The 20,774-nt window shown below is 43.7% G+C and overlaps 1 protein-coding gene and 1 long non-coding RNA gene across 8 annotated transcripts in view; one reads left to right on the top strand and one right to left on the bottom strand.

Moving 5' to 3' along the window:
* The window catches only part of FCHSD2 (FCH and double SH3 domains 2), a 141,023-nt gene that overhangs the window by 69,012 nt on the left and 51,237 nt on the right, over window positions 1–20,774 (top strand). For all 7 annotated transcript variants that reach the window (XM_083609745.1, XM_083609744.1, XM_083609748.1 and 4 more), the window contains exons 6-9: window positions 342–475; window positions 766–820; window positions 1,858–1,986; window positions 19,908–20,030. In XM_083609745.1, the coding sequence (XP_083465871.1) occupies window positions 342–475; window positions 766–820; window positions 1,858–1,986; window positions 19,908–20,030 (441 nt within the window). The remainder of the gene's footprint in view (window positions 1–341; window positions 476–765; window positions 821–1,857; window positions 1,987–19,907; window positions 20,031–20,774) is intronic.
* On the bottom strand, window positions 412–20,070 carry LOC310761012. Its single transcript, XR_014547183.1, has 4 exons — window positions 19,375–20,070; window positions 17,983–18,960; window positions 6,362–6,715; window positions 412–4,230 (listed from the first exon to the last, which is right to left on the bottom strand). It is a non-coding gene; the product is annotated as an uncharacterized lncRNA (long non-coding RNA).

Raw genomic sequence — 20,774 nt, 5'->3', positions numbered from 1 at the left:
CCCAGTGGCCATTACAGCATCCTATGGCCACGCTCACATGGAGTAATATTTTGGCAGCACAATCACTTGCTCTGTGCTGAGCATCTGTTAAACCTTTTTGCCTGCGTCATCTTCCCAAGTATAAGTTTGCACTAGCTGCGGTTACAGTCTGCAATGTTCCCATAGTAGCCAATGTCAGCTTGCAGCAGCATGTACAGAATATGAATACTCTGTGTCAATATGTTTAGAATGGAAGGTTGTTGGGGTTTTTTTGAATTAGGGATACAGTAGTAGCGACTGTTCTACTTTGATGATGATAGCAATAATAGTTTTTCTTCTTTTGTGTGTTCTTTTTTGTTCAGTGTGTGGACCAGCTGACCAGAATCCAGGCCGAATTGCAAGAGACGGTCAAAGATTTAGCTAAGGGCAAGAAGAAGTACTTCGAAACAGAGCAGATGGCTCACACTGTCCGTGAAAAGGCCGATATTGAGGCCAAGTATGTAACGACATGTCTACAGTTCCTGCGTCTAAATGTGTTTAAAATAGCTTTATGTAATGCATCCTGCTTGAATATTAGTGATGTAATTCAAGCCTGTAAACAGGCACTCTGCTGGTCACCTTTAGAATCGAATCCAGTCGCTAGGAAAGAGTTGTCTCCATTTTCTCCAGTGCTGTGTCTATGTTACATCCATATTGGGGAAGATAAGCATCTTCAAATGAGCTGCTTTCTAAATGTAATGCCTGTTCTAGACATCTGCTGATTGATTGTCTTACTTTCGTTCACAGGTCTAAACTTAGTCTTTTTCAGTCAAGGATAAGCTTACAGAAAGCAAGTGTAAAGGTGAGTGTTGCACAATATAATTCTAGGGATATAAAGCATAAATCCATAAAGCAGAGCCTCATGAAACTGGCCAAACTGTGACCAGGGCAGGTTTGTTTTCCAGTCGCAGGTGTAACAGTACATTAGAATCCATTCAGAACAACCCAGGAGTTTGAAGTTCTTAAGCATTTCTCCTCGGCATCAAGCTATAGCTGTCTATAATCTGCAAGAACTTTTTCCGTCTCTGCCACAAGTGCAACTCTGACCTCTCCCCAGAGGAGGAAATACCGCCCAGTGCCAAACCCTTCCCACCTGCTGGGTTTAGCAAGCAGGGTTTTAGCAGAGCTCTTGGCTTTGGCTAGTTAGCCTGTTTACCTGATTATATTTAATATGGTCTTGTTTTGCTTACCTCATTGTGTACGGCAAAGTGTCTCCTGTAGCTACTTTGCCAGCCCAGTTAGTCTGCTTATGGCAGGACAATGTTTTTTTTGCACTGAGAACATTCTGTAATGCACAATTTGCAGAAGGCAAAAGGGCAAAGACTCAGATTCCATCTCAGATTATAGGAGTGGCAGGCAATTCTTCTTGTTGTTATGCAGTACTTATTCAACCTTCATAAAATATATTATTTATGTTCCTTACTAGAGCCATTTAGGGGTAGTGTGATGCATCGTTGTCCCCAATGAAGTTAAAATCTCCACCGGTGACATTAAATAACCCACTATGTCACAAACTTAGCCTTTCGTTTATATTGTGGGGATAATGATCTGCTCTGTGGGTTTGTTGGTAAGAGAACATACACAAAGCGTTTCGAGCCCTCAATACTTAGCGCATAAATGACAAGTTGTATTATATATTTGTACCCTGCTTATTTTATTTCAAAATTGTGTATCTAATTAGATACCTATTCTAGTCCATAAAGAATTGCAGCAGGTACCATTGGAAAGATATACTGGGCTGTTAAACTTCATCCTCTTATTGCTTCACGATGTTAAACTTTCATGTCTTAATCATTGCTCATCATTTGCTTACCAACTAATTTTGTTTTATTGATATAGTTAAAAGCACGACGGTCTGAGTGTAATTCCAAAGCTACTCACGCGAGGAATGACTACCTTCTCACTTTAGCAGCCGCGAATGCACACCAAGATCGCTACTATCAGACAGACTTAGTAAATATTATGAAGGTAATGGCAGATAAAATTTAGTCAAATAATTTATATTTCCCCCTCTGTGTTATAGATTCTGTTATATGATACAGTGTTGGAATAATATAAGAGCGTTATTGCTTTGCGCTTAAGTTCATGCTGTGTCTTAAGATTTTGGAAGATTCAAAAATAATTCTATGCTTCCTTACTGTGTAATACCAGCCAAATAAAGCTGTAACTATGGCTAAACACTGTCAAGTTACAAACCCCCTAGATTATGAGTAGAGAAAATGGGTCTGTTCATATATCAGACCGTGCCTGTATGTGTTACTGAAGTCAGAGTATGATGTTTGACTTGATAGTTTGGTTTATGGTCGGCCGTAAACCAGCACTGGAAATCATAGTTGGATTTTACAGGCCATTGTTGGTGCTGAGAAGATAGTCGGTGAAAGCGGGTAGACCCCTCCAAGTCACTTTTGGATAGTGTGCATTTGAAAACTCAAACTGTGATTTGGGTCCTAAACCTAAGGTTAGTGCATGTGTGTTTGGTGTTAACGTCTGAATTGAGCCAGTGTGGAACGTGATGCATCGCTGAATGTTGAATTGGTGCACATTGAGTATTCTGCAGCCTGGATCTAAAGAACTAGGGAATTAGTTCTGCTTGCACAGAGAGCCATTGGACTTGTGGTTACCCCTTTACCATGCTTTTGAGTTTTCAGTGATGTCCCAAAGGCGCTGTGGTCTGAATGGCATGAACGCCCCACCAAGAGAGGGCGCTCCACTGGGCATGCACAAACCTTTTGAACGCACACAAACAGCATTTTTAAAAATCTCAGTCTGGTTTTTAATGTATGTCCGTAAAATGGTGTTAAATGACTGAGCTTTTTCTACCCTGTCCCCAGTCATCAGCTGTCTGGTGGTAGATTTGAACTGATCTTTTGTAAACAGTCTGGAGATTCTCCACAGTCTGCAGCATCTATTACCATCCCCACCCCTGGCCAAAAAAACCCTGTGCAGTTGTAATAGCAGGCTTTGAAGCAATGTATGGCATATTAGAGGGATGCAGGTGGCACTGTGGGTTAAACCACAGAGCCTAGGACTTGCCGATCAGAAGGTCAGTGGTTCGAATCCCCGTGACGGGGTGAGCTCCCATTGCTCGGTCCCTGCTCCTGCCAACCTAGCAGTTTGAAAGCACGTCAAAGTGCAAGTAGATAAATAGGTACCGCTCCGGCGGGAAGGTAAACGGCGTTTCCATGCGCTGCTCTGGTTCGCCAGAAGTGGCTTAGTCATGCTGGCCACATGACCCGGAAGCTGTACGCCGGCTCCCTCGGCCAATAAAGCAAGATGAGCGCTGCAACCCCAGAGTTGGTCACGACTGGACCTAATGGTCAGGGGTCCCTTTACCTTTACCTATGGCTTATTTATGGAACAATGATAGATCAGAATGAGAAACGTTTTGCAGGATCTTCGTAATGTATTTGGCTGGTAGGGCTTTAGTTTGGAGAACAAAGTTTGTCCCTGACCAGTCTGCTGTTAACTAAATAGCAGTTCATCTGGCGATAGAGAAGCAACAACATTGCAAGAAAAATCTGCAACTTGCAGGGCTAAATGAATGTATTCCGCTTTTGGTTTCTCTACCGCTAGTAGAGAACAATAGCCGCCTTTTGGAGCTGGAGGCTAGATGGATCATCGGACTGCAAAACCTGACACCGAAAAGGTTCGATGAATAGCTGGACTTGGTCACTTAGGTCCAGACTGCATTTGAACGGAGCCAGAGAGGGGCCTTCCCAGCATCCACAATCCTTCTGTGTTACTTTTATTGTTGTTAGCCGCTCTGAGCCCGGCTTTGGCTGGGGAGGGCGGAATATAAATAAAATTTTATTATTTTTATTATTCCTATTATTCTGCAGTTTTTTCCCAGCAGCACATAAACTGGGATAGCACAGTTGGTAGAGCATGAGACTCTTAATCTCAGGGCCATGGGTTTGAGCCCCACGTGGGACAGAAAGTTTCCTGCATTGCCAGTGCGTGGTGGGTGGTGTCCTTTAAAGCCCTAAACGGCCTCAGTCCAGTAGACCTGAAGGAGCGTCTCCACCCCCATCGTTCAGCCCAGACACTAAGGTGCAGCTCCGAGGGCCTTCTGACAGTTCCCTCCCTGCGAGAAGCCAGGTTACAGGGAACCAGGCAGAGGGCCTTCTTGGTAGTGGCACCCGCCCTATGGAATGCCCTCCCACAAGATATCAAAGAGAAAAACAACTACAGTGGTACCTCGGGTTACATACGCTTCAGGTTACAGACTCCGCTAACCCAGAAATAGTGCTTCAGGTTAAGAACTTTGCTTCAGGATGAGAACAGAAATCGTGCTCCGGCGGCGCGGCAGCAGCAGGAGGCCCCATTAGCTAAAGTGGTGCTTCAGGTTAAGAACAGTTTCAGGTTAAGAACGGACCTCCGGAACGAATTAAGTACTTAACCCAAGGTACCACTGTACCAGACTTTTAGAAGACATCTGAAGGCAGCCCTGTTTAGGGAAGCTTTTAATGTTTAATTGATTATTGTATTTTAATATTTTGTTGCAAGCTGCCCAGAGTGGCTGGGGAAACCCAGCCAGATGGGTGGGGTATAAATACATTATTATTATTATTATTATTATTATTATTATTATTATTATTATTATCATCATCATCACTTCCAACTCTACAATTATATGGTTTTTGCCATCTGGGCCATTATAGCCTTAGAAGATTTTGGAGACTTTTGCCCCCTCATCACTATTGAGCTTCTGCATTTGTGAACCAGGCGTTATACTGGGTTTAGGACAAAGCCTGCTGCCTGCCTTCCGTGCTACCCCAGAAGCTCAAATCTCAGCGGCGTCACTAATGACTACTCTTCTGCGCACAGACCTTATTGTGAGCCCCTGTGTGCATTTTGGTGGTGCCTGTGCAGGAGCCGTTGCTTGGACTTTGTCTTGAGGGTGAAATATGAGAACTGAGATGGGCACTCTTAAATCCCCAGACAGACAACTGTGCAGTGTGCTTTTCAAAATGCCGTTTTAATTATTAATACAGTCTGGGAGGATGATCCAAAAATCAATTTAATGTCACTTTTCCTGGAGACCCTCCATGCCTCTTAATTTCTTAAATTATTTACGTTTTCTCTCTCTCACACACACACACACAGCCCACTTTGGCACAGCAGAGCATGATGTAATTTTAGTTCTGTCATACATATTTGGAATACAAATGTGCTGGACCAAAAAAGAAGAAAATCCAGTGATCTGGTCGGATTAGTAATTTGAAGCCCAGGATGAGCTTTCAAGGCACTTTGATTTGCAATATCCTTAAATCATAGCTAAGCTGACGTGTTGTTGTTTTTATTCTAGCCTGTGCTTGTCTTCTTAAGTTTCATACAAATAATGTTATAACCTTGGCACCAAATACTTGAGCATATCTGATTTCCAATGAGCAATTTGTCTAGCATCATATGACCTGTGGCAATATTTGTGTCTTCAGAGAATTTCTTTGGGAGTAGACATTTATTTATTTATTAAATTTCTATGCTTCCTTTCCTTCAAGGATCACAGGGCAGTTTACAGTATAAAAACACAAAAATACACAACAACAAACAAACAAATAACCCTCCCACACACACTGTTTAAAAGGCTATAGATTGTTTAATTAGCCAAAGGCGTGAGGGAAGAGGAATACTTTCATCTAGGTCAGCAACCTTTCATCTAGGTCAGCTGCCAGTCCACCGTCCCTCAGACCATATGGTGGGCCGGACTATGTTTTGAAGAAAAAAACGAACGAATTCCTATGCCCCACAAATAACCCAGAGATGCATTTTAAATAAACGGACACATTCTACTCATGTAAAAACACGCTGATTCCCGGACCGTCCGCGGGCCGGATTGAGAAGGCGATTGGGCCGCATCCGGCCCCCGGGCCTTAGGTTGCCTACCCCTGGTCTAGTGCCTAAAGGGTCTATAATAAAGGTGCCAGGCGATCTTTCAGGGCGAAAGCATTCCACAAACAAGGAGCCACTGCAGAAAAGGCCTGTTCTTGTGTTGCCACTCTCCAGACCTCTTGTGTAGGGGGCACATGAAGAAAGGTCTCAGGTGATGATTGCCAGGTCTAGGTCGGTTCATATGGGGAGAGGTGGTCTTTGAGGTGGTGTGATCCTGAACCTTGACAGTAATGTTGTTTGTACTTTATGCAGAAATGCCCCACCCTTACACCTAGAATGCAGAAATTCAGCTAAATTTAAAAAAAAAATACCAAAAACTTTCTCCAATACAATGGTACCTTGGTTTACGAACTTAATCCGTTCCGGAAGTCCGTTCTGAAACCAAAGCGTTCTTAAACCAAGGCGTGCTTTCCCATAGCAGTGGGAGACACAATTTACAAATGGAACACACTCAACAGGAGCGGAACATGTTCTGCTTCCAAGGCAAAGTTCACAAACCAAAACACCTACGTCCGAGTTTGCCGCGTTCTTAATCCAAGTTGTTCATAAACTAAGCTGTTCTCAAACCAAGGTACCACTATACAGTGGTACCTTGGGTTAAGTACTTAATTCGTTCTGGAGGTCTGTTCTTAACCTGAAACTGTTCTTAACCTGAAGCACCACTTTAGCTAATGGGGCCTCCCGCTGCCACCGCGCCACCGAAGCACGATTTCTGTTCTCATCCTGAAGCAAAGTTCTTAACCTGAAGCACTATTTCTGGGTTAGCGGAGTCTGTAACCTGAAGCGTATGTAAACCGAGGTACCACTATATATCTAAATGAGGCTGGGAGATCAATGAATGCTTTGTATGCAGAAGAACCCAGGTGTAGTTTGTGACATCTCTTGATTAAAAGAATATAGGCGAAGTCTCCACCTGAAGGAGCTATAGCCAGCAAGAGTAGGTGGTCTGCACTGGTCTACGGCAGCATCATTTGTTCATATGAGCCAGGAGGGCAAAGAAGGAAGCAACAGGCATGGAAACTGATGAAGATGTACAAAACTAGCCATCAGAGAAGGGGAGGGAAATGTTGAGACCCACGTTACATCATAGCAACGTGGTGTCTGTGGTAGCAGGCGGGGGCTGCCGCAGAAATTCTTAGTGATCAGAAAGATCTCTAGGAACCCTTAACCTTGTATCTTGCTTTAACTGGTCACTTCAGTTCTTGGGAGATAATCTTTGCCAAAAGCTCCCAGGGTTGCTCTTGCGTCCACTCAGACCTTGAAGACAACGGGGTCCGGACTCTCCCCTCTTTCAGGACGTTGCGTCCATTTCAGATTTGTGCAATCTCCAGTGTGCAATCAAGAACACCTTGTACTGTCCCAAACTTGGGAAACTTGGGAACAAAACAGATGTGGCACAGCATGTTTTTCCTTTGTTACAAAAGGATCCATGGGAGGGCTGCTAATTTTGACTGAAGGACCAGCACTGGGGGAGGAGAAGGGAGAAGAAGCAGAATGTTTAGCCCTCTGCGGCCCCTGCTACTTAATTCCTCCATGTGCAGCCCCAAAGTGCCGTAAGCGGCATTTTTGCTAAACGAAAATCCCTGACATTATTTCAAGATGGTTTTGCATTTTGCACCATTTAATTAGAATTATTTGATTCTAACCTCTGTGTTTCTCTTGTACCGCAACTGTGATTTTGCGCGTTCTACCTCTTTGTCAGATTATTTTTTCCAAGTGCAGGAATTTGTGCTGTGGTTCTTTCCTATCGGAGGGGCAGCTGCCCACTGATCTGTTTGACAGTGTGCTTGTTTGATGCCTGACTTGTTTTGCTGGAACGGATCCAGTTCAGAGATTGTACACGTTAATTGCTGCTGACTTGAGGTTTTCTGAGGAGATGCTTCTGTTGATGCATCTGCCATTGCTGTGACCTTGCCATTGTACAGATGGGTTGTGATTTTCCTTGAAAGCTTGCTATTCCATTCTTTATCATTTTCCGAAACTGTTGGGGGAGGTTAAATGCAGTACAGGCTTCATTCCTGGGGTGGTATAAGAATCTGCATTGTTGCACTCAGGCCTAGGCTGTGGGATCTATTGTCTTGTGCAATGTCCTGAACATCTCAGTTTTCACAGTTGCACTGGAAATCTTGGAAATGTGTCCTTGATTGCTGCTAAAGGTTAAAGCAGAATCTGAGGGGACGTTGCAGCTGTGTCAAGACAATGACAGCTGCCTCTTGTTGGACCCAGCCTCTAACCCCTACGGAATTATTCTCCCTTGGATGTCAACTGGGCGTTGTTTCTCCATTTGATGTACAGTACTTACTGGTCCAGGGACACGGGTGGCGCTATGGTCTAAACCACTGAGCCTAGGGCTTGCCAATCAGAAGGTTGGCGGTTCAAATCCCCGCGACGGGGTGAGCTCCCGTTGCTCGGTCCCTCCTCCTGCCCACCTAGCAGTTCAAAAGCACGCCAAAAAGTGCAAGTAGATAAATAGGTACCGCTCCGGCGGGAAGGTAAACGGTGTTTCCGTGAGCTGCTCTGGTTCGCCAGAAGCGTCTTAGTCATGCTGGCCATGACCTGGAAGCCGTCTGTGGACAAATGCTGGCTCCCTCGGCCAGTAAAGCGAGATGAGCAGCGCAACCCCAGAGTCGTTCACAACTGGACTTAACTGTCAGGGGTCCCTTTACCTTTACCTTTACCTTTACCTTACTTATTGGTCCAGACTGTAAGGACCTTGTGCTTCTGTATTCTGAGAAGGTGAAGATTTTGTGTGCGTAAAATCTGCTGCTCACCTCTTGGAAGGAAAATGGATCCTGTGACATCATTGTGTGTTCCTGTGTGTGTGTGTGTGTGTGTGTGTGTGTGTGTGGAATGCCCCCTTTCTCATTACAGTGAGCTACAAATGAGACCCTAGAATACACAATCACAGTATCCTTCAGATGCATGTCTCTCATGAATCCAGGGTAGTCTTTTATTTCCGCAACTGTTCCAGGCAGAGGACTTCGCGGCTCCGATAGTGGTCAGAGAACTGCCTAGAGAGTTCTGGTTATGGGGCTGCATATAGCTGTGATTAATAAATACATTAAAAGTGATGGTGTGATGTGACTAGAGAGTGTTGGACTTCAGCCAGGGAGACCAGGCTTCAGGTCTTGGCTTATCCATAATACTCCATATATATCTCAGCCTAACCTACTGCACAGGGTTGTTGTCAATCGGAGGACTGTGTGCATTGCCCTGGAATCCTTGAAAGAAGAGCAAGGTCCCAATAAACAAATAAACAATAGTTACAGGTAGGTAGCCATGTTGGTCTGCCATAGTCGAAACAGAACAAAATAAAATAAAATAAAATTCCTTCCAGTAGCACCTTAGAGACCAACTAAGTTAGTTATTGGTATGAGCTTTCGTGTGCATGCACACTTCTTCAGATACCTTTTTTATTTTATTTTATTTTATTTATTTTAAATAAACAATAAAAGTCAAGTGCTTCTATAACAGCTGCCCTAACACTCCTGCAGTTTTCACTGGTAAAGAAAGCGCTGTCATAATCAGTGTGGAATGGGGCTCAGCTAGTATTTTTAGCTCGTGTTTTACTTGGATAACCCAATTTGGGTTGCAGTAGGGAGAGAACTGCCTTCTATCTAAACCTTAAAAAAAATAAAAACAGTAAATTTTGTTTAGCACAGGCATAAAATACCAGCACTACTTCTGAACTCCCAGCAGAAACTGTGTATGTGTGTTGCAGTGTATCGACTTGAGAGATATCATAGAAAAGGCTTTGCATATGGCAGGTGTCCAAAGCAAATAAGCTTATTAATTATATTTTCCTGGAAAATGTTTGCTTAAGTATTTCTCCCCACACCCACCCAAGAATATGTTAAAGCAGGCCCTGTGCAGAAGAACTGTCTCCACAAGGTTTTGAAACATGCTAGAAATAGTATCTCACGTGAGTCTTTTTTGAAAAATTTTTTTGATTGAAAGTTAGAAAAATACATAATTATATGTGCACTAAATGTGAGTCTTTATACTTAGCTGTGCATAAAATCCCGGATTTACAGTTGTTTTGGTGAATTATGCTGTAGGTCTCATAAATCTACTTGCACAGCGGGGCTTACCCTCTCCAGATGGGGGAACCCTCTGGAGCAGATTTGGGGTGACGGGTGGGAGGCAGCAGGGGAGAGGAAAGTCCTGTTGTCTTAGGAGGGCTTGGCTCACACAGAACTGGTTACAACCCAACGCTTGTGTTGAAGAAAGTGACAAAAAGAAACTGCGGTGGTCTGCATAACATGGAGCTGTTTAGAGACTTTGATTGATGAAATTACCATCAAATCTGGGGGGTGGGGAACCATTATTGTGAACTTAACAGGTAGTGTCACAAGTCAGATTTTCTACATAGTCTTATAGCCCCCCTCCCCAAAGTATGTACTATTTATCTTGTTTTGATTTTTTTAAAAAACGAGAAGGATAGCCCAGACCTTTTGAGATACAGTCATACCTCGGGTTGAAGTAGCTTCGGGATGAGTATTTTTGGGTTGCGCTCCGCGGCGACCGGGAAGTAACAGAGCGCGTTACTTCCGGGTTTCGTCGCTCGCGCATGCGCAGACGGTCAAAATGATGTCACTCGCGGAAGCGGCAAATCGTGACCCGCAGACGCGGGTTACGTTCGCTTCAGGATGCGAACGGGGCTCCAGAACGGATCCCGTTCGCATCCAGAAGTACCACTGTATCTTAGAGAGGTTGCCCGATTTATTCCTCTCCCTTTCTGTTTGGCACCTTGCAAAATCCCCTGTCTTCCTTCCGCTCCCTATTGATTTATCTCTCTGCTTTTATTTGTGGCGTTTTAGGGGTGATGTGCAATGTTGGCCCCCCAGGGGGGAGCGGGAACCTTAAGCTCCAGGTTCTCTGTGCATTCTAGACAGAGGGCGGCTTACAGACAGACTGTGAGGTAGTCTCAGCTTAGTCAGGCAGGTTCCTTTGGGGTGTTTGCTCCACAATACAACGGACGCTCGGGTTGCGAACGTGATCCATGTGGGAAGCACGTTCACAATCCGCAGCGTTCGCAACCTGCAGCGCCGCATCTGCGCACACGCGGGTCGCGATTTAGTGCTCCGCATGCGCAAGCGCTGAAACCCGGAAGTACTTCCAGGTTTGGCACAGTGCGCAACCCGAAATCATGCAACCCGATGCGTCTGTAACCCGAGGTATGACTGTAGTTTCTAGATACTGGAATTCAGGGCTCCTTGAATATACTGTATGTGCCCAGATGTTGTAACAGGAAGAGGCCATCTTGGTACCCCAGCTGGCAAGTTCTTTCCCCACAGAGGCTTGTTAGAGCTGCTTTTGGGGCACATGGGCCTTTTAATCTGGAATGACTTTGAGCAGCTTCATCAAGCGATGGAAAAATGCAGGCTTCAATGTTTCCTAGTTATAGTGGTTACTTTTTGTGTGCTTTGGGTGTTTCGTTTCTTTGACAAGGGTGGAATTGAATTCATATGTTTAGGTAGCCAGCCTTGAGGGTGAGTAAGAAGGGAGGTGAGTTTAGGTGTGGATGCATTTGCAAAACAGGGGAGAAAGAAAGGGCATCTTCATGTGTACTTTTTGGTGCAGCCCAACATGTGCTGAAAGTTCAGTGTCCTCCTCCTTGTTCTAGAACCCTGCCTCCCTTAAAATACAGTGTCACAAAGGACCTTTTTGCCTTTTCCAAAGCCCTGCACTCAAGAAAATGAGAACTGACATCAGCCAGTCCCATCTGTGTGTGCTTCCAGAATCATGCCTTAACCTTTAGTAAGACGAGCAGTGCTTTGGAGAGCTGGGTTCTGTTTGGTACTAGATGAAAGGTGAACAAGATCTGACTGCAGAATGTTGGAACCAGCTCCTTTGAGATGTGCCAAGGTGGAAGGAGGCTGCAAAGTTAAAGCACTGTAGAGTTAAACTTCCATAATATCTAAAAAGAAAAATGGTGGTGTGTTGGCTTCTGGTGGCCAAAGAATAAGAGGGAAGCTGTCTCAAGGAATTCTTTGCATTTTTACATACTGTGAACTCTTGAAGTTGTGGCGGTGTTTCCCCAATCAGATGTTTCCTCTTTCCTCTCCGTACTGTTCAAATCTTCCTCTGTCTCTAAATCAAAAGACGATGAGCAAGTTCATAGTACTTCATTCCCTTGGGACATCCATACAGTCCAAAAGAAAGCATTAACCAAATAGTTTTATTTTTGTTGTGGGCTTAGTCTGTGTGTGGTTTTAGTGCTGGCTGTGTGTGAGACAAGCCCCAGTTCCTCACTCCCCTCCTGTTAAAGGCCTCATCCAGCAATCTCTCTGCTTCTCATCTTTTCTGGGTTAGCGAGCTTCTCCTGAAGGGAAGGAACTTGTTCCTGGAGAGCCAGCAGCTCATTTCTCATTGGATTTTTGTGCAACAGGGAGATAGCTGTATATGTGACATACAGTAAAAAGAAAGAAAGATAATAACCTGGAAATCCCCACATGCCTTGCTTGCATCTCACTAACATACAGTAATTAATTTTCTAATTTTAATTGCTTTATTTAGAGGGAGGGTTAAATCAAGGAAAGGAGGGGCAGAGGAGCGTGCCCTGAACTCATTTGTCTTGTCAGCTCAGGTTTTTAAACTGTGTAATACATACTGCAGTCCTTTTCACAAGCCCCTGGGATTTGGTGATACATAAAACAAATTATTTAAAAATAAATAAAATAGATTCACTATAAATCTTCAATGGAAGATGTATTTCCTCTTTCCCAAAGGGGTGTTTAAAACACACACACACACACACACGTGTCATCTTTTCCATTTCTTCTGTTTAGCCTCTACTGTGACAGCCCCTGTTCCCTTACTCAGTCACAGCTTGGTGGCATAACATATTCTTTCATTTCTCCCCAATGTGCAGATTTCAGAATTTATTCACTACTTCTACAGTGCCCTGCATCTATCTATCTGTCTATCTTATCTGTTTAAAATTCAGCCCAGCCGGTAGGAGTTCATGGTTATTTCTCGCAACAGTTTTGGCATTGATTTCACAAAGGCAGTTTTGTTGTTCTTTGCGTTCCTGAATGTTGAAGGAAGCCCGTGTGAAACACCCTGCCCTGGATATGAGAGCGGATTGCTGATAACCGGGTGATTGCATCAGTCTTGTGGCATGCCTTTCAAAAAGACCCATGTGATTTGTCAAACAGGTCATTTCTAGACTTTGGGGATCCAAAGGTAACCTTAGCCTTTTATAACGTGTCCTCACCACTATTGCTACCACATCCCTACCCATCTTTTGTATATCTCTTTTCTCCTAAGAGGCAAAATATTGTATTTGGTCTCCAGGATCTTTCTGAAACAATTAGGGGAGAGACTGTCCTTGGCTTGACTGCTTGCTTGTATAGAAGCCTGGAGCAAACACCCCATTTTGCCTCCTCATTGATCTGCCCCTAATGTTAGTTTGTAAGTTAAAAGAGTCCAGATCAGAATGATATTCCGGAACTGTTCTCCAGTGAAAGACAGAGCAGCTATCAGGATTAAAGATAGGGCTAGAAACATGTTTTGAAAGGTGAGAAATATCCAGTAATACAACTTTGCTAGCATTGCAGACTCTGATCAGTACTGGACACGGTGTAAAACATCTGAGTGAAACAGATTCTCCCTAGTGGATTTAGAGAGAAGGGAAATGGCTTGGTCAAGAGACAGGATAGCTCTTCAAGGCTGAAGGAAGTGCGAGAGAGAGAGAGGGGGGGGGTGGATGGAACAAAAGAGACTGAAAATTGTATTGCTATTTATCTATACCTATAAATCGGTTAAAAAAGACCATCTTGGGTGCCTTTTTGTCGCTTAACATTTTACCAAGCAGAGGAAATTTCAGAAAAGAACACCTATTGCTTTTTACTGTTCCTAGATTTTCAGTTGTTCACACATCTGTACTTCCTGTCAATCTACTGTCAAGCCAGCTTCAGTGTCCTTGTATTCATTTACAAAGCCTTGAGCAACGTAGGTCTGGGTTGCCTTAGGCACCACCAGAACCCAGAACAGCTCTATTACTGAAATCACCTGTAGGAGCATCACTGTTTTGTCCGCAGTGGGTGAAGCTCATTTGACATCAGCATGAAACTGATCCTTCCGTGTGGTTAGCCCGTCTTGTGGACTGCTCTTCCAGTAGAGATTCACCAAGCCCCTTCTGTGTTAACCCTCAAATGCTAGCTTTGCCACCAGGCGACACTTAAGGAAAACGTTTTCCATGCTATCTCATGATCTACTGTAATTTTCTGTTGTTTTTTTAATTGTATTATAAATCTTTGTCTTAAGATCCTTTTATGACACTATTCAGAGGTATGCATGATTGCAGCAATTTCTCTGATGGTGTGCATGTCACCCACACAAAGGTCTCTTATTCTGAAATGATAGAGCTAGATAGGAGCTTGCTAGAGTGCTTTAAGGATGTGGGTGGCGCTGTGGGTTAAACCACAGAGCCTAGGGCTTGCCGATCAGAAGGTCGGCAGTTCGAATCCCCACGACAGGGTGAGCTCCCGTTGCTCGGTCCCTGCTCCTGCCAACCTAGCAGTTCAAAAACATGCAAAAAAAGTGCAAGTAGATAAATAGGTACCGCTCCGGCGGGAAGGTAAACGGCGTTTCTGTGTGCTGCTCTGGTTCGCCAGAAGCGGCTTTGTCATGCTGGCTACGTGACCCGGAAGCTGTATGCCGGCTCCCTCGGCCAATAAAGCGAGATGAGCGCCACAACCCCAGAGTCGTCTGCGACTGGACCTAATGGTCAGGGGTCCCTTTACCTTTAGAGTGCTTTAGGTATGGGATAGCCCGTCTTATGAACTAAATGATTGCTGGAGTCCCTTGCAACTGTGTTTCCCTAAAACTCTAAACTTTCGAAATAATACCTTAAAATGCTTGAGAGGAAATAGTATGGTCTCCAAAAGAATCCCACCTATGGTGCAGTCTGTGACTAGATGCACACTTTTTAAAGGTCTTGATTGTTTGAAGACACTTGAGGTTGAAATATCTCTAAAAGGTGAAGCAAGTATTTGTTTTAGTTTGGGCCACAAACATGCCAGTTCAGAGTGCTCTAATCTTTCCATTATAAGGCACTCTTTTCAGTTGCCCAGAAATTGACGGTCCAGGCTCAAACTTTCCATAACAAATATCTACCATTAGGCTGAACTGCTTGTGTTTTCTGCCAAAAAACAACTTGGGGGAGGTGGGGAGAAGAGTAGATCCCTAGTAAGTGATGTGTGAGGCTTTTGGTTTGCTGCAGGGAGAAGCGTCTAAAATATGTAACAAATACACTTTTGCTAAGAGACCGAATTGCTGTGGAATGCAGCTACTAGCAATGAGCTTTTCCTGTTCATCCTTCCTAAAAAAAGAAAATGTTGGCCACCCCTCATATTTTCTGCTAGTCAGAGTGTTGCTGCTGATCTCAGCAGAGTTAAGGTATGTTAAGTTCATTATTAATGTCCAGAAACTGTTAAACTGGAAATTCCATTAAATGCAAAAATTGTCCTAAGCAGTAACAGTTCCGTTGACATGGTAATAAGATCAAGACTGTGTTTTTCAGGATTATAAATCTTTTCCTTCTCGTTATTTGAGCGGTTTGCTCAATGTGTAGTTTGCCAGGCCAGTCTTAGGCTGGTGTCGCACCACTACAGCAACACATGGTGCTGTAGTCACCTCATGTTGTGTCCCTGCCCAAGTATAATTTGGACAAAAAGCGGTTGTAGGGACAGAATGAGAGAAGTAGGCAGAACCAGGGGCTTCTAAAACCCTAGCGCAAAATTGTGCATGCTGAGTGCTGAGGCTCATCGCCAAGGAGAGTCAGCCCAATAAAGGCTTGTGTGGTACCATTTTTTGTAGGATGTTGAATCATTTTACACCAGTGCAGGTATGAAAATACATATATGAAGCAATAGGTCCTAGAGAGTAAAAGATACAAGACAGATGCCTTTTTAGTGAGCGTTCTTCTGGTGTAAGTTTGCCAGTTAACAATTAGAGAACATTATTTTTCTCTTAATCCAGAGTGCTTCTGTAACTTGAAAGCTTGCATGCTCTTAAAAGGAATATGTTTGATTAAATATATAGATAGAACATTTGACCATGTGATGCCACTTTGTCCATTGGGAGAAGAAGGTAGTTCTTCCCTTGGCACTGGAAGCAGAATCATGCACAGGGCAGTATGAATTCTAGGTGTCCCTGTGATTCTAAGACTTTATAACAGAACTGCTATCCTGTGCATAGTTGTTCTTCTGCAGCTGTTGAAGATTTGAGCAGGAACTTTTCCTGTGTCAAGGAGGAAAAGCTAGAAAACACATTAAAACAGCATTTGAAGTCATGATAAAACAGTACAAGTCCCACAGGAATTTCAGCCTGCCGTTAAAAAAAGAAACACCTGCCATTTCTCTTGAAGCTGTTGGTTTCACTTCCTGAAAGTCCTATGGATTTTTGAAACCCCAAACCACTGATTGGTTCTGTCTCAGATTTAGGAAGCAGGTAGTTGATGCGGTTAATATTATACCACTTGATGAAGCTCTTATCTTCCTTAAACTCTTAGCCTTCCTCTAAATGAGTCAGTAGAGCAGCAGTTGTTTTAAAAGCAAGTAGTGTTCACGTACTGGGGTGGGAGGTGGGGAATCCAACTAAGTTAGCAAATACATTTGCTTTGCTAATGTTTACTTCTTCAGTCATTTGTACAAGAAATTGTTCCTGACATAAGCTAAACTTGTTGTCGTTTAGTCGTGTCTGACTCTTTGTGAGCCCATGGACCAGAGCGCGCCAGGCACTCCTGTTTTCCACTGCTTCCCGCAGTTTGGTCAAACTCATGTTCGTCGCTTCGAGAACACTGTCCAACCATCTCATCCTCTGTCGTCCCCTTCTCCTTGTGCCCTCCATCTTTCCCAACATCAGGGTCTTTTCCAGGGAGTCTTCTCTTCTCATGAGGTGGCCAAAGTCTTGGAGACACAGCTTCAGGATCTGTCCTTCCAGTGAGCACTCAGGGCTGATTTCCTTCAGAATGGATCGGTTTGATCTACTTGCAGTCCATGGGACTCTCAAGTCCATGGGACTCTCCTTCATGGATCACTCCCTTGCTGTGGCGAAGGGGCTTGAATAACTCAGAGAAGCTATGAGCTATGCCGTGCGGGGCCACCCAAGATGGACAGGTCATAGTGGAGAGTTTTGACCAAACATGATCCACCTGGAGCAGGCACCAGCAAGCCACTCCAGTATCCATGCCAAGAAAACTCCATGGACAAAGACAACAGGCATATAAGCTAAACTAGATACTTTTAAATGACATAGTCAGTGGGCTATGCCTTGCAATAATCTCTTCCACTGCCCTAGAAGCTTCTGTCTATTGCAGGTCTCTGATTCTATTACGTCTCTAAGCATGCACTTTTCCCCCCTATATAAATAATAGAATCATAGGGTTGGAAGGGACCTTGAGAGTCATCTAGTCCAACCCTTTGCAATGCAGGAATCTCAACTGAAGCTTCTGTGACAGACGGCCATCCAACCTCTGCTGCCACTGTCCGCCAATCATTCCAAAGGGGAAAGTGTGTTTGAGATGCCATCATGGTGATGTGAACTCCCATAGCCTCAACGCATCCTGGCATGTATGCAGAGAAGCCTCTTTGTGGGGGTGCCCAGTTACTTAGATGCACACAGGTGCTGCATCCCCAGAGGTTCATGCAGTGCACATACAATGCGCCTCCAACCCACTCTCTGTTGCAGCCCTCATAATGACCATCAATATTATTATTATTATTATTATTATTATTATTATTATTATTATATACCCCGCACATCTGGCTGGGTTTCCCCAGCCACTCTGGGCGGCTTCCACCAAATATTAAAAACAATACAGCATCAGACATTAAAAACTTCCCTAAACACGGCTACCTTCAGTTGTCTTTTAAAAGTAAAATAGTTGTTTATTGCCTTGACATCTGCTGAGAGGGCGTTCCACAGGGCAGACGCCACTACTGAGAAGGCCCTCTGCCTGGTTCCCTGTAGCCTCACTTCTCGCAGGGAGGGAACTGCCAGAAGGCCCTCGGAGCTGGACCTCAGGGCTGGATGATGGGGGTGGAGACGCTCTTTCAGGTATACAGGACTTCCTTCAGCCCTCTGCCTTTTGTTATATAATATGAATGTTTTTGTGGCCAGTCAAAATCAGCCATTACAACCCTGATGGAAGTGTGATATATATTACATTATGCCTATTCACACATTGTTAGCTTTTTCCTTTCTGAGCACTTCTAGGATTTGCACTTAGCAAGTAAGTTTATTTTGCTCCTAAGGCGCTCCTTACCATGGCTGTATACTTGCTTCATATCTCTTGCTTGCTGTGAATTAAAAAATTGTTTGAGTCCCTGCTTTATCTCAGCTGGTTACAATTAAAGCAGTAGTTCAGTTCATATATGCTGAATGTCAGCATGAATGTTCTCCTGTTTAATTAACTTCTCGCATGATCCAGGGATGTGTTGACAACCACTTTACACCGAACTTGAGAGATACCAACATCTTTAAATGCAGTAGGTGAAATGAGAAAGCTGCAAACATGCTAGCTACGGATAATTCTCTTGCATATCTAGCAATAGCACTGCATACATTTTCACTTTGACAACCTCCGGTAATTCTCTGCAAAGTGGCAGAAGCTATCGCAATGGGCATAGGACTAAGTGAGAGAGTCAATTTTATTGTATGTAGCCAAAGGCCTTTACAATGGACGACAGAGAATAAAAGGGAAAACTTTCCTCTAAAATCATACAGTGTAACCTGTAGCAGTTTACAACATAAAAAGGAAATTTACAACATTAGATTTTAAAACTGGAGTGCATTCACATAGCTGGAACGGAGCTTCTTGGCTGCCGGCGCAAATTTGGCTACCAGGTGTGTAATATATAGATGTTTCTCTGCTAGGAGTTCAACTGTCACTTCCTGTGTGGATTAAAGCTGGAAGCCAGTTAACAATTGGTGCAGATAGCATGTGATGACCTCTACCTGATTGTATCCATATATACATTTGCGATCAATATGGGGAATTTCCCGATATCTCCCCTCTAAATATGCCAAGAAATCTTAGTTCTACAAAGGCCCTGCATAGTTATGGGAAGGTCAGAGTCTGAAGGTAATGGAACCTTGAGTGCTTGGTCTTAATTTGGGGGTACCAAGTTAGAGGAACAGGTGGCAATGATGGTTGCTGTCTTGGTTGGCATCCTGGTCAAAAATCCAATTTCTAAGGCCACGTGATTAAGGGGTTTTCTTTTTCAGAAGGTCGGTGGTTTGAATCCCCATGACAGGGTGAGCTCCCATTGCTCTGTCCCAGCTCCTGCCAACCTAGCATTTCAAATGCACACCAGTGCAAATAAATAGGTACCGTTGTGGGGGGAAGGTAAATGGTGTTTCCGTGCGCTCTGGTTTCCATCACGGTGTCCCATTGCACCATAAGCGGTTTAGTCCTGCTGGCCACATGACCCAGAAAGCTGTCTGTGGACAAACGCCGGCTCCCTCGGCCTGAAAGCAAAATGAGCACCGCAACCCCATAGTCACCTTTGACTGGACTTAACTGTCCAGGGGTCCCTTACCTATTACTTTCTGTGACTAGTCAACTACAATTTATTAGCAATTAGAGTACCCTTAAATATTATTACTCTTTCAAGTAAAAGCATTTGTTAAGAAAGCAACATGGTTAATCGATTAGGAATTGTGTGTTTTTTGCAGAGACAATCACTTCTGTGGATGAAATGCAGCCTTTCTAAGCTAAATATATTATTCAGGCCTCAATATATGTTATAGGTACATCTCCTTTGTGAAAATGCAAAAAAGTGTTTTTATTAGCCCCTGTTGGCTTTTGGAATACTCTTTAGTGCCAGCTAGTGGGAATAGATAGCAATTTCAGTTCTGTTTCGGGATGCTTATGAGCCCAAGATGACCAAGCATGAAGGTGAATAAATGCATTTTATTTAGATAGCGGATATTCACTCCACCAGATGAGCATGAATAGTAATTTTTTTGCTTCTGTTTTAATGCAGGCTCTTGATGGGAATGTATGTGATCACCTTAAGGATTATTTAATGGCATTCAGCAGGACTGAATTAGAAGTATGCCAAGCTGTACAAAGCACATTCCAGTTTCTTTTGGAAACTTCCAGTCGGGTAAGTTTTTCAGTAAACTAGTTTTTTTGTCTGTGTGCCAAAATAGCTGTGACAGGGTGGGACCTGTGACTCCCCCCCCCCAAAAAAGGGAGGAGCCTGAAGAGGTCATAGCCAGGGAAGTAGAATACAGTGGTGTCATGACCAATGTCTTGTGCCCATTTAATCATAGCTGATTTAACCGTCTCATCCTGTGTATTCCATTTCAACAGCAAGTTATACATTCTTGACAAATTCTTAGTATTGGGTTCCAATAGCTCTGTTTCTAATTTTGACCTCTCCACCTGGAAGCCAATTTTCCTGTCAAGTTTGAAAACTTCATTTATCTGGTAATAATGAAGCCAGTCTCTTACTTTGGACTTCAATTTCTCATAACTCTGCAATTTCACTTTTCCCTCCTCATGTTCTATAATTTCCCAATATTTTGGCCATTTGGATTCCATATTAAGTTTTTTCACTTCCTTAGCTTCCATTGGTGACAACCACCTAGGGGTTTTGTTTTCCAACAAATCTTTGTACCGAATCCAAACATTGTATAGTGCTTTCCTAACAATATGGTTTTTGAAACCTTGGTGGGTTTTAACCTTGTCATACCATATATATGCATGCCAGCCAAATCTGTTATTGAACCCTTCCAAATCCAAAATGTCTGTGTTTTCAAGAAGCAGCCAGTTTTTCAGCCAGCAAAAAGCCGCTGATTCATAATACAGCTTTAAGTCCGGCAGGGCAAACCCCCCTCTTTCTTTT

Source organism: Podarcis filfolensis (genome assembly GCF_964270895.1).
Source record: "Podarcis filfolensis genome assembly, chromosome: 4".
Classification (NCBI taxonomy): domain Eukaryota; kingdom Metazoa; phylum Chordata; class Lepidosauria; order Squamata; family Lacertidae; genus Podarcis; species Podarcis filfolensis.
Note: the sequence above shows the minus strand (reverse complement) of the source record. Positions and strands in the feature narration are given on the sequence as shown.